This window comes from Semicossyphus pulcher, unplaced genomic scaffold (genome assembly GCF_022749685.1).
Source record: "Semicossyphus pulcher isolate SPU_LCO1_2020_fin unplaced genomic scaffold, fSemPul1.0.p SCAF_8, whole genome shotgun sequence".
Lineage (NCBI taxonomy): Eukaryota > Metazoa > Chordata > Actinopteri > Labriformes > Labridae > Semicossyphus > Semicossyphus pulcher.
In genome coordinates this window covers 24,108,964-24,122,573 of record NW_027211759.1, presented here as the reverse complement: position 1 = coordinate 24,122,573, position 13,610 = coordinate 24,108,964, and the positions used below count along the sequence as shown (strand labels likewise).

General features: G+C 41.2%; 1 protein-coding gene across 1 annotated transcript; it reads right to left on the bottom strand.

Moving 5' to 3' along the window:
* Positions 1-4,590: 4,590 nt before the first annotated feature.
* Positions 4,591-13,274, bottom strand: LOC138612800 (peroxisomal trans-2-enoyl-CoA reductase). Its single transcript, XM_069686249.1, has 6 exons — positions 13,133-13,274; positions 11,267-11,374; positions 9,443-9,582; positions 9,137-9,233; positions 7,626-7,750; positions 4,591-6,251 (listed from the first exon to the last, which is right to left on the bottom strand). The coding sequence occupies exons 1-6, from the start codon at positions 13,215-13,217 to the stop codon at positions 6,075-6,077; spliced, it is 732 nt and encodes a 243-aa protein (XP_069542350.1). The 5' UTR covers positions 13,218-13,274; the 3' UTR covers positions 4,591-6,074.
* Between the last annotated feature and the right edge of the window lie 336 nt (positions 13,275-13,610).

Here is a 13,610-nt window from a genome sequence, read left to right as displayed (position 1 = left end):
GATGATCTTCACTACCCTTGTTAGCGAGAACTCTAAGACATTCAAGTTTAAAGGCCCGAGCTGGGGTTTGACCCCACTTTTATAGTGCAGACAGTCCAGCCTTTGGGGTTTATAGACTTGATTTGGTTTATATAAGGTCTTAAGAGTAGTAACAATTGTTCTTTGGTCTCACGGATTTGTAGAAATGAAAAAACTAAAAGTTTACTGAGAGAAAAGTATAAATTCTGAATGTGGGACCAGCTTTCTTTTCCTCCAAATGTAGGGCAGGACAAACTAGTTTTAAATAACACAAAAAGAAAACCGTCCCTCTTGACTCCCAATACTAACAGGAGCTGATGTGACAGGTTTTTTTATTCAGCTGTCAGTTGTTAGGATGTCTGTTTGGGGATGGTGTCTGAATGACTCAAGAGGCTGTGATGGCTACATGGATAAAAAGCAGCAGAGGAAAAAACAACATGCCACTATGAATCAGTCAGCACACCACCAGAAGCCACAGCACCACCCAGCATGTCACCCTCCTCTTACCCTTGTTCTCTTGCTCCTTCTCTTCATGAATGTTCTTTTTCCTTCTCATTGTGTGTCCTTTTTGTCACTTTCCAGTTCACTTAGCTCGTCGCCCCAACATTAACTGAACCGCAGTTTAAGAGTTCCTTGGGTCCATTGCAGGTCATGTCATCACAGCATTACCAGTTTCATATAAGTTTCAAAACAGTTTCAAACATTAACCTTTCTCCTCTGTTCATGCCTCCAGAGATCGGCACTAATTCATGACCGTCATCCCTCTCCCTTCTTTCCCTTCCCCATTGTGTCTTCATCATCCCCAGGGTCATAGTCTTGTCAGAGCCTCTGTCACTCTCCTAGCTTCTGTAGCATTAGCGCTATTTTCTGTGGTCAAGCTCCATCAATATTGCCTGCTGACTTCCCCCCACAGTTCCGGGCTGACAGCTCCGAACTACCAACTGTCCGAACACAACAAACACCAATACTCATCGTGCTCTCAGAGCTCTCATAGCGGGGCTGTAAGCTAATAGTACCGCTAGCTGCACGGCTAACTGAGATGCGTAGCTAAAGGAAGCTACATTTCCTTTTTTTCACCAGAAACCATTTCTCCATAAAATATGATTCAGAACCACTCTGCTCAGGTGGCGTATATTGTTATGTATTCTGTTGATCAATTACTTTTGAATGTGTTTCTGGGTTTGTGAGTTTTTTGAGTTTGCATCATGTATGTATTAGCAGTGTGTTTGCTGTTTAGGCATGTTTTTTTCATTTGCAGCACTTCTCTGTGTTGACAGACAACACTTACTACTTTTCAATCCACATGAACAAAAACCTAAAAATTGTCAGCAAAGATAACTGATAAAGCAACAGCACTTATCTGCAGTATGCATTTGGACTTGCCACAGTAGGAAAAGCACAGGTGTTACGGAGAAAATAAATGAACTGCTCTATTCAAGTGTGGCGGTCTAGGCCTAAAACTAATGTGTAGGCCGCAAGCATATCAGAATTGCACACCTCACATAACAGTCAAGACAGCTGTCTTCAGTTCGAGGTTGATGCCCGATAAAACCAAACAATGTCCCCCAATAACTTCACACTTTCAAGCTGCATTTTTTTAAAGATTATTTTTTGGCTTTTGCCTTTATTAGATAGGATGGCTGATGGACAGGAAATAAGGGGAGGAGAAAGTGGGGGGTGACACTCACCAAATGAAATGAAGCTGCAATCAGTGTGTCGAGGACTGGAGCCTCGGTACATGGAGCGCCTGTTCTACCAACTGAGCTAAACCAGCGCCTCAAGCTGCATCTTAACCATTAAGTTGTTACTTGAGTTTTCTGTGTGACATGCTGGCATACATCTGTGTTTACAAGTTTGTTTTGCAGCAGTTTCAGTGACTGTGTGTCCTGTTAGTGGGGAGGGACACACCCTGGTGGAGATAGCGTGACTTGAGAGTTCTGACTCTGTGTTTCCCTGACCTCAAAGCTGGCTGCTGATATGACACAAGCCTCTGGAGTACGGAGGCCTATTTCAATAATTTCCAAAGCAACAAGCAGGCAGCAGTAATAAAGCAGATACTGTATACACACATATGGGTAATCCTCCTTTTGTCCACTCTTTTTACAAAGCTAGACTCTGATTGAGCCTTCAGACAAGGGAAAGATCATATCTCACTATGTACCGCGCACACACACACACACACACATACACACACACACACTCTCTCTCTCTCTCTCTCACTCTCTCTCTCTCTCTTCCGCCTGCGTAGCTGCCCTGCCTCTCTAACCAAACTACCGTCTGTCAGTCAGCCTGCGGTGTCGCCTGGCAAGTCAATATGTGGTGTGTTGGTTTTTAAGAAAGTGAGCACTTTAACACAGCTTTGGTGAGGTCCCTCTGCACTCTCACGAAAGGCGCAGCTCTACACTGCCAAGATCGCAACTTGTTTTTCATTCTTGTTAAACATTTTAATCCCGCTCGTCTCGGCCACTCCAGTTTTTAATCAAAAGCAGAGGAGCCATTTGACACCCACCTCTTAACTTTTGAGAGCTCTTCCTCCCTCGTTGCTGTCATCTCTGCACTCTCATCAGGCACAGGCCAGGACCAAACCATCAGCAGATGACTCCATCTGTTTTCACCAACAGTGTATTAAGTAACTTTCCAAAATAAATATATTTGCTCTGAGCTATGTCTGTGCAACTACCCCTGTTTACCTAGCTTCATGAAAGCCCTACTGCTGCATACAGCTACTTTTATCCTGCTGATCCTGCTATGCTATAATAAAATTTGGGATCCAGCCAAAGGGAATTGCACATTCCTGTTTGTTTCACCCCGAGGATTGAGTGTCAGCATGTTTTATTTGGTCCTAGACTAAACCTAACAATGCGTCACTCCCATCTTTAATAAGACTTAAGAGTGTACATGCCAGTGGCTCAGAGAAGCTGTACTAAGCTCAGCGTGGCTTTGAGCTAAGCTAGCTGCTAATGTCTGCAACATGCTCACAATGACTAATCTAACTAATGTTTGGCATCTATTATATTTATCATGTCACCATCTTGGTGCTAACATTTGGCGATAATAAGAGCTAAACTCATGTAGTCCTACTGCTAAGGTTCATAGGAAGGACATTGGTTTAGCTGGTGCTGATAAACTTAAGTCTTTTACGCATGTAATTTTGACTTTTTGTAACAGAAAGTCAGAAGATTACCAAAACAATCGAATGAACATGAATATTAGTACCAGATTTCATGACAAGCCATCATATAATTGCAAAGACAGTTCATATAAGAACAAAGATGTTAGCGCTAAGAGAAAGCGCTAGCAAAAAAATGTTAGCCTCATGGTGTCGCTAATAGAAGACATTTCATTAAAATTCTGAAATTGTAGCCCTATCGCGGCACTAATAGAAGATATTTCACGAAATAACAAAAATGTTAATGTTAAAAGAAGACATTGCACTTAAATAATAAAATTGTTGACATTGGCACTTAAAAAATACATTTCACAACAAGCTAAATAGTTGAACACATGGTGGCGCTAATAGAAAAGTCAGAGGCTTGCCAACATGAGAAGGATACATCATCAAGGAACTATGAATGTTAGCACAAGATTGACAGTTTTTTTAGCTGACATTGCTGACATGTTTCAATTTGTTAAAATTTTGACCAGCTTTTGGTGCTACGTAAATTAACTCGAACATTATTGTCATAGTAATTTATCTTCTGGACACTGAATATCTGTACCAAATGTCATGGATATCAAACGGATAGTTGTTAACTCACATAATTAATAATATTTTTTGCTGCCTCTCTGTTTCTACATCAAAACTAATTTGTGCCCCGGTTTCTCTCATTAAATCTCTTCAGCCACATTTCCTCTCTGACTGATCCTGGTCTATTGAGTCTCGTTTAGAGGCCCCTCGTTCCCTCTTAAACAAAAGCCAGTTTTCTTTTCCTATTAGACTGAGAAGAGTCATCGTTAGAGGGTGAAAATGGTTGTTTGTGTGGGTGTGTTTGACCATTTCTGTCTTTCTTAGGGGAAGAGAAAGGGGGGGAGAAAGCAAAAGGGGATGAAGAGGAAGAGATAGTGGGGCCCAATGGGTTCTCCTTTGCTGTCTAATTATTTTATGGCCTCATTGAGCCGTCAGCCAACAAGTTCAAACAAAAAATGTGACCGCCCCCCACCTACTACTATTATCTTTTATATCCAATCCCAGCCGCCCCTGTCCCTATAGACTGATAAAGCATGTATGCATTAATAAGACAGTAAACGAGACAACAATGCCCCCTCTGATAATGCAGTCTGCTGTGACCTCCAAACTTCTGTTCACTTTATCTAAAGGAGGTGCTGCCCTAAATAACAGGTTGCATGTAAAGGGGCCTATACGGGGTCGGCGGCATACTGGTGCTTGTGAACGGGACAAAGAGTCACGCTATGGGGATATACATGTGTTAAACCCGCCCCGCCATCCTATTTGATCTGTATTATATGCATTCATTCTGTGCTCTCCCCATGGAGACAACTAACCGCTTCCTTTATACCGATAGAAAGACACATTTCCAGGCGAATACCACAATGAACACTCAGGATCCAAAATGTAGGACAAATCTTGTTTATTAGAATTTGAAGCAAAATGCTGCATTTTTAAGTTTTAATTTATAAACTATTCAATGCTTTACATAGAGGCTAAAATGGACAAGGCCATGATGCAACCTTAGTGTGCATCCAACTGGATCAGGTCTAGGCCTAAATACATTTCTCTCCTTTGTTCGTTTCAGGGTGACAGTTCTGTTCTTTTACATCAAATCATTTCACTTAAGGTAAATTCATGTTAAAACCAAAGTCACTTTTTCCGTGGTGCGATTACGTACGGGTCAATGCAAAAACACAAATCTGCACCGGTCACAGTAAGTCATGCTGAAGACGCAAATTTGTGTTGTTTGTTGGTATTTGTGTGATGCTGTTTTGCAAAAGCATATCAGTGTGATTCTCTTGGTGTCCTTAGGTGGCACCAGAAATGGCCAATCCAAACTCCAAACCCTAACCCTTCAAACAACAAGCATGATGTCAGGTCCTTATCATCTCACGTCTAGAGTGCTTCAAGTCCACTATATCCCCAGTTTTTTTTGTAGAACTTTTCTATCGAACATGACCCAAAAAAGAGAAGTCTCCAACATTTAGATTCCCTACTAGCCACATCCAGTCAGGTAAGTGTAAGAGTAGTACCCTGTGGAGTTGTCTTGTACTCAAAGCTGCGTTTACATTCAATTTTTTCTTGACACCTAACACAAGTTCTTTCACCATTTAACGTTTGCAAAGTCCATTTTTGTCAAATTTAGCATGATTTTTCTAGCTCACTAACTATTTTCTTCAGAAGTTACGCCACCCGCTGTCGCTATGTGGAATAGCACACTTTTACACATCCTTGTGTGAACTTATTTGTTTGCTAATACAGAACAAACTCAAAACCGTGTTGAAACCGGTCAGCGTTTATTTCTTTGATATTGATTGTTTTTTTTTGATGCCCTGATTCAATAGAGGCATTTTCAACTAAATCCTTGGCTCAGTGCGAATGTGCCTGAAGAAAGCCGCCCAGTGGCTTCCCTCCCTCGACAGTTAACTTTTTAGGCTTCAAGAGCACCTGGCATTCACCTGGAGTTTAACTGAACTGAACTTGTTACAGAGAGCACCCAGTATCCCTCTTTTTTCTGCTCTGTCTAACTGCATTGCCTTAAGAGCTTTAGTCTTAAACTAAGTACATATATTTAGCAAATTTACCAGATTTTTTTTACAGACATGCCACAACATTTCGTGCATAGGAAATAGTTGATAACTCAATCTGAGAAAAGGAAGCCGATTATAAACAGTACACGTTGATGTATCAACGTGTACTGTTTATAATCGGCTTCCTTTTCAGCAGAAAAGGTGTACATGGATGGGGTTCATAGTTCTTGGAGAAGAAAACAAATGAACCAAAGACGATATAAATGTTTTTTGAAGAGTTCAGTGAAAGTAGGAGCAGAAGAAGTGTAGATGTGTCCCCGTAACAATACAGTAGGACTAGAGATTCCCCTAAAGGTCTAAAGGTTCCTCTCCAGAAGGACAGTTTTTAGGTCTGCAGGGCAGTTGATGGTGAAGACGCTGTGGGAGGTGTTTGGTCTTTCCACAAGGGCGGCCACAGCTTCGCCCAGGTCCACGTGGTTCAAGTAACCAGGTGCCATGCGCTCTGGAGGGGCGACTCCAGCGTTAATCTTCACCTGCCAGGAGAAATCAAGACAGGGACGACAAGAAGAGGTGAGTTACATTAGAGAAAAGCAGGAAAGCCAATGACATGAGGGATGTAAATGAGAGATGAGGTTAGGGAAGAAGAAAATGGTTCCATATCACTGCCTCTCTTTTGTCTGTCAGAAGTTTCCAGTTTGTCTCTGCCCAGAAAATATTTCAAGCCTGTTGTTTGGTCCAGAGAGCTTTACCAGATCAAAGCACTGAAGCAGATAGGATAGGTTTGTACGTAAACTCACAGCCTTTGAACTGTTCATTTAGTTCTCCAGCACAGTGCGAGATTATAAAAGAAATCCTTCAATTTGTGGAGAAATCAAAAAGGGAGAAACATTCTCACGAGTCTTTCGTCAACAAAATTACAACATGAAACATAAGACGGTGAAGCTAACCGTTCATAAACAAACAGAGAAAAGCCGTATTTAAAGTACACTCAATCATAAAAGTTACATTCTTTTGAAACTGTAAACAGTAATCATGTTACTGTCTTCTGCTTTTATGAGAACAATGAAATTAAAGTCTGCTGTGTTGTTACTGACGTGATCTCCAGCAGTGGAGACTACGCTCTGAGCTGCAACTCTAATACCAATGTAACCCATCATTAAGCTCTGTTCAGGCATCTGAAATGCAACACAATCTGCACCAAGTTATTTCCTTCACCCAACAATAGTTACCCAAACTTTTGCAGTTGGCATGTTTGTTTGTTGCTCAGCTAAGTTAGTAACCAGGTAAGTGATATGAGGGTTACAGAAAGTAGTTCAGCTGCATCTTGCAAAGGTAATTATTATGTTATTTATTCCAAACTGTACTCGAAAGATTACCTCATCTAAATAAGACTTTATTGCATCCATGCTGAACACTACACGCTGTTTTCTTTTTTTTTTTTAACATACTCAGGGTTATTAACGACCCACAAAACTGTATTTTTGGAATCTGTGAATTCATATAGAATTGTGTGAAATAAGACTTACAGATAATTTTTTACCAATCCTAAAACCCCTCAAAAAGTCCCCAAGCACCACTGGCCTGTTTGAGTCAATGCAAAAACATGTCATTTTAGTCAATAAATTCAACAATCAACAAGTCAATTTACAGTCAACAATAAATTTCAACTTAAGTCTTATTTTCATACTTACTGCATTATTCCAATTCTCACAAAGTTACAGCATCATATTTTGTCCAACCAGTGGGCATATGTTGTTGGACAATCAGTTTAGTTCTGTCATTTTCCCTAGATCACAGAACTAACTTTTGTTAGCAATAGCCATAGCTAATGAAATAAGATTGAAGTTACAAAAACCTGAATTATACTTTAATTTAAGTCTTTCTATGCTATCCAGTTTGAGTCTCACCTGGTTGAGCTTGCAGGACACATCAGGGTACTCCTCTCGTAGTACCTGGCAGAAGGCCAGAGTGCTGGCCGCTCCGACTGTCAGGAAGCCTGTACCAGGCATGAGCAGCTTCTCACCTGCTCCTCCTGCACAGAGCAGCAGAGGACAAGACACTGAAGAAAACTGAAAGCATATACCTGAGCCTGGTCCGACTTAATATATAAAGCCGAAAGTCTGCTGTGGTGGCGTGTGGGCAATGAATTGGGTCAAACAATCACAGGGTATGCATCAAGGAGACAGAATCAATCAAATCAATCAATCAAATTTTATTTGTAGCGCCAAATCATAACCAAAAAGAGCAGGTCTAGACCGTACTCTTTGTTATGTTATTTAAAGACAAGATTGAGACCGGTACAGGATCAAAGTTGTTGTAGGTTACATTTGCTTGAACATACAATCTTTATTCTAAACAACAAAACAACTTGAATTTAACTAGTTTAGTAAGTTAAAGCCCAAATGATCAATGGTTTATAGTAATGGTGGGTCAAGTGACTTTGAAAGGAGTCACCGGTAGTGTTCAACCCACAGAGGATTGTAACCAGACTCTGCCCATAGGCTCTACTAAACAGTTTGGACTCTTTCAGCTTATTGTTTTGATTTTCAGACCCACAAATTTACTTTTTCAATTCAGTCTCCCTGCTTTCATGAATCTTGTTTGTATTTCCCCCACATATGTTTGGTTCTACGTGATGTTGTAGTGCACACTCTGTGACTGTCACAGCAAAGCTGTTTCTGTTTAGCCAGGAGACTCTGTGGTGCATCCCCTGTCAAACAAAGATATAATGTTTCAGTATTATTTTAGCCCAAACCATCTGGCGTCCAAACCAAAGTGTGACTGTTTCACAAAACAGAACGACACAGTCACAGTGCGATTAGGTTTAGGCACTAAGAGATAAGACAGTAATCTTAAGTGTTGGACATAATCTGGTCCATCTAAATAATGTTTTTGATATGGTCAATTTAAGAATTAATCAACAGTCAGGCAAAAGTCCTTTTTAAATCTGCAGGACGTCTGTTACAAGAGGCATAAAAAGGTGTGTCTATGTAAAAAATCCCAAAACAGAAGAGACAACCAAATGTAAGCCGAAGAGGATACCCATCAGTGTTTAGGTCCCTGTCCCTGGGTGAAACAGCATGTTTGTTTTCAGTCAAGTAGCTCTGTAAAACTCACCGTACAATGCTGTACAAATGTTTGAACAATCAGGTGGCCGAAACACAACTCATTGCCGCTTTGATTTTTGCAACAATTTCATTCACAAGTTCTCCACATAGATGTTTTAAGGTATGTCAAAATATGGTGGTTGTTTTTCTCACCTGAGCTGGCCAAAAAGATAATCCCTCACTTTACAACAGCCTTTGTTCTTGGCTTCTCTTTGTAGAAAATTTTTGATAAGCAGATGAGAGCTTCCAACACTAGAGAACTTAAATGTGACTGTTTATGTGATATATGAATAGTTGTCAGAAGGAGTCACCTGTTATGAAGGTGTAGGTGCAGCTGGAGTCGTCCCTCACCAAAGGAAAGAAGGCCTTCCATGACACAAATGTGCTGAAAAGTAAAGTCTCAATGACCTGGAGAGATGACGAGAGATGAATTATTACTGTTACTACAACTCTGTTACTACAACTCAGTACATGAGTTGTATTAACGGTAATTGTTTACTGCACCCAGTATAAAAAATACCTAAAATTTCACCCATTTAACAATTAAGTTAAACATTTTAATAAAACCTCTGGCAGTGTCAAGTATAATCTAACTGTTGATTTATATGTGTGCTCACCCACTGTAGGTCTTTGACAGACTGGGTGTGTGGGGGTCCTCCCTGCCACCAACTGAAGCCCAGGGAGGAGACGATGTCTGTCACCCTGCCAACTGCCTTCAGCAGGGCCTGCTTCGCCTCCTCTGCTCCCTCCTCTGACCCTGGAATAGAGAGAAGAATTAAGAAACGTCAAGGCTTTTAGACGCTGGTCAGGCTGAGAATGTCTTGATGCCCTGTGTGTGTGTGTGTGTGTGTGTGTTTATTTGTGTAGCATTTGCCAGCTGGAGCAAAACTATATGCATGTATGTACTGTATAAAAAATAAGCCCTTTCTACCAAATAGGCTGTCTGTATCTTTGCCAGCTAGCAACAAACCTGATCCCAGTCTTAAGCATTTGGCCTGCTATCCTTTGCTTCCGTCCCAGTCAGTTAGCATCGTGCCTGCTAATCACCAGCCTGATTTCTGGCCAGCTTAATTTCAGCCTGCTTCTCAGCCAGCTCTATAGTCAGGCCCAGCTTTGCAGGACTTCAGGTCTTCCTGTCCTAATGCGGGTAGTCCACTACCTACTTGTCCTGATCTGGCTGGCCCCCTACTCACCTGTTCCTGTCCTTTGAGGCATCTACCACCAGTTTGAGGAGCCACCCTATGTTTACTGTCTCACATGATGTCACCAGCAATTTTCAGCTGCACAGCTCCGCAAAGCCTCTGCTAAGAGATTCCACTGACCAGTGCAAGAGCAGTCTGGGGCCCTGACCGGCACAAGTTTCAACACCCAATCCTGACCCTCAGTTGGCTGTCCCTTTCGATGCCCAGCCTGAACTCTCTGACCATCGGTTGACTCCCTGTCCTGGGCTGCAGATGTCTCCTGTTTCTTTGTTGCAGTGGTCCCCTGTTCCAGCGAAGCTACTGTGCTGCAGTGGTCCTCCGCTCCTCAATTCAGTAGTTTCCTGCAGCCTGCTCTGACCCTTAGCTGTTGATTGCAGGTCCTGCCTCTGTCTCCAGCTTTCAGAGCGGTCTCACCTATGTCCCCTCCCTCCGGGGTGGTGCGGACTACATAGTTGGCCTCAAGGGCCATCCTACCTCTGTCGCCAGCCTTCAGAGTGGTTCTGACTAGCTGTCAAGCCTGCCTGCATGACGTCTCCTGCTCTGCCTCTACTCTGCCCGCAGGCTGTCCATCCGATATTCCCAGCTCTGATCTTCAGATCCCTTGCCATTTGACTCCCTCCTTCTACCCTGCTCTGTGTTCCTGAAAAAAAAACATTTGGGATGTCTGGAGTTCTGCTACAGGGCTGTGTTTAACCATTTTTATTTTTCATTTTATTTATTTTTTTGCGCACATGCAGAACAGACAGCGAGTGGACAGTATATGTGCTGAATCTGAGGGTGAAGTTAATTGGATTAGAATTCCACACCCCAAATTTAATACAGCTCTGAGAGCAAACGGGGGTCAGACCGGGGCATACCATTACACTCATACATGTGTGGAGCCCAACTCAACTCACCAGTCAACAAGCCATCATTCTATGGGGTGTCAGTGTTGTGTCTTTTTTAAGTGGAAATAAAGTTAGTAGATCATAAAATAATATCATTAACAAAACAAAGTACTTATTTTACAGAATGGGTTTATTGTGTTCTCGTTTTGCTCCTCCTCTGTGTCTCGCTCTCCTTTTCTCTTGCCAGGCAACTTTTAGTTTCAGACACTTTCCATTCCAAATAGTTTTTGAATTTAATACAAAGGCAATACTGTATTTACTGTATGTCAAGGCTAAAGCTGTGTGGTTAACTGAGCACTATTTCTGACAGACAGCTATCTATGTGAATGGGAGGATATGAAAGTTGACTCACCCACATTCCCCACTATAGTGGTGAGGTTATCCTTTGTGTTGGGAGAGACGAATGATCGGAGTCTCTCCAGTCGGCTGCTTTCCCTGGAGATCACTGCGACTTTGAAACCTACACACACACACACACACACACACACACACACACACACATACACACACACACACGAGGTAATACATTAATCTATAGCGCAGACAGAGAAAAACAGCACTTTGAACACAGATACATTAGGACTAATCCCTCTCACATGAAAACAAACATTGAGTAATAGGCCTACATTGTTATAATCTGTTTATCAAGGTCATCAGAGGCATAAATATGACGAGCAGCAGATGGTAACTTTCTGCTCAGTTCAAACAGCAAAGCTATGGACATGCAATGTGTACTCATCACGGTGTCCTGTCTCCTTCACTGGTTCATGCAGAGAGCAGAGCACAACAAATAACCCAAATAGATTTCAGCTTTGGGCCTGAATCAGGCTCTGAACAGGGATACAAATGGTCCCAAAACTGGCATTACTGTCAAACCATTTACAACGTTATAAAATATAAGGTTATCATGAAAGTAAAAAGACTGTAGACATGTGACAGTGTATGGGAGTTTGTTAATCATACCCCTAGCAGGAAAATCACAACTATCATAAAACCAAATGTTTCCATTCATCATCAACATTAATATAATTTCGTCCACCTTAACAAACACAAACTATTTCAAGTAAATGGTCACAGATTTTTATCAAACAAATGGCGAAATTTTGCAATTTTGGGGACTACTTTCAGCAGTGGATTCATGCTCAAATGGTGTTCGAGTGACTTTCAATGGAAGGACGATGTATGAATTGATTCAAAATAACTAATGAATGGTAATGAATGAACATTTTCTTCATGTGTTTTAATAATCTTTGGACAACAATGGAGCTATTAGACATAAAATCACAACACATATTTACATCGTGGTATGCAAAAGTTTTGCTTTTTGATTTGTCATAAGCAACCTTTTTATTTTTCATGAATGTAATTTTAACAATCTTTTAGCTGGATAAAACACGTATTGCATTCTGTAGAGCCTCATCCTCATACTGAAGGACATTCGATCAAAGTTTTTTTATGACTCAACCATCTCGACATCATTGCAAATGAGGGAAACCTCTATGATTTTCAAGGTTGAAATAAAGGTTTGAATGAATGAATGAATGTAAATTAGAACATAAGTGATGCATTATACCGAATTGTAATAGTTATTTCTGTGTTATGACATGATGTATGTATGTATTATTATTATTATTAACTTTTATTTTTGGAAACGTAATAGAAATTCAAATTAAACCTTTATAAGTCTGTTCCCTCGAAATCTATTTTTTTGCAACAGTAGCCTACTCAAACGGTGATCTTTGATTTCACGCCTCCAATGAATTTGGCAGAAAAGCGTTGCGTTGTGGAGGACTGACAGATCACTGTAAGCGCTGCCAACAACAAGATGTGCTCTGAATGTTTTCTGACTTACCTTCAGGATAAAAAAAAATCGCATGCACACAAAACAAAAGCAAAAGATTATTGCAATTCAGTAAAAAATCACTGCAAAAAGAATTATATTTACTATTAAAACAAACGCTACACTCATAAATCGTCTACTCTCAAGTTTATCATGATAGAAATCGCTTGCGTAAACCCCGCAAGCCCAAACCTGTGCGTAAAACTGTTTAGAAATCCTAATAGTTAGACATCCTTAATATCGTAATTATCAGTTGTCAAAAAATGCTAGAGCTCCATCTGCCTCAGAGAGTTTATATTGAGAATATTTCATCTAAACCTTTTCAAAGCAGAAAAGAAAGTGTTTCTCAAATGTCCAAACGGCCCCTGGTCAGCTTACCTTTGTCCAGAAGTGCTTTTACTACTCCAGAGCCCACAGTCCCCGCTCCTCCCAGAGCTAACACAACCCTGTCCGAGTTTGACATGCTGGCTAAACTGCACAGGCGTGCTGGAGGATGGAGGATGCTAATCTGTCTTAAAGTGAGGTTGCAGACTTGTGCTGAGCATCACGACCAACCAAGGATGCTTTAAACTAAACTCAGGGGGCACAGTTCCGCCCCTCTACCAGTGTCAGTGAAGCCACGCCCGTAGGTCAAAGAAATGGGCTATATTTGTGTGTGTGAGTGTGTTTGTGTAAGTTACCCGCTGATTTAAACTGACGATAAGGACAAGGCACTCGGTTCATGGTTAGGCGTTCACATAAAAGATGAAATTGCTGCCATCTAGTGGATGATACGCTTTTTACAACATCAGAATAGGCTTAATTGGCCAAGTGTGTTTAGACCGTACTGTCAATTGGTTTAGGATTACAATTTTCT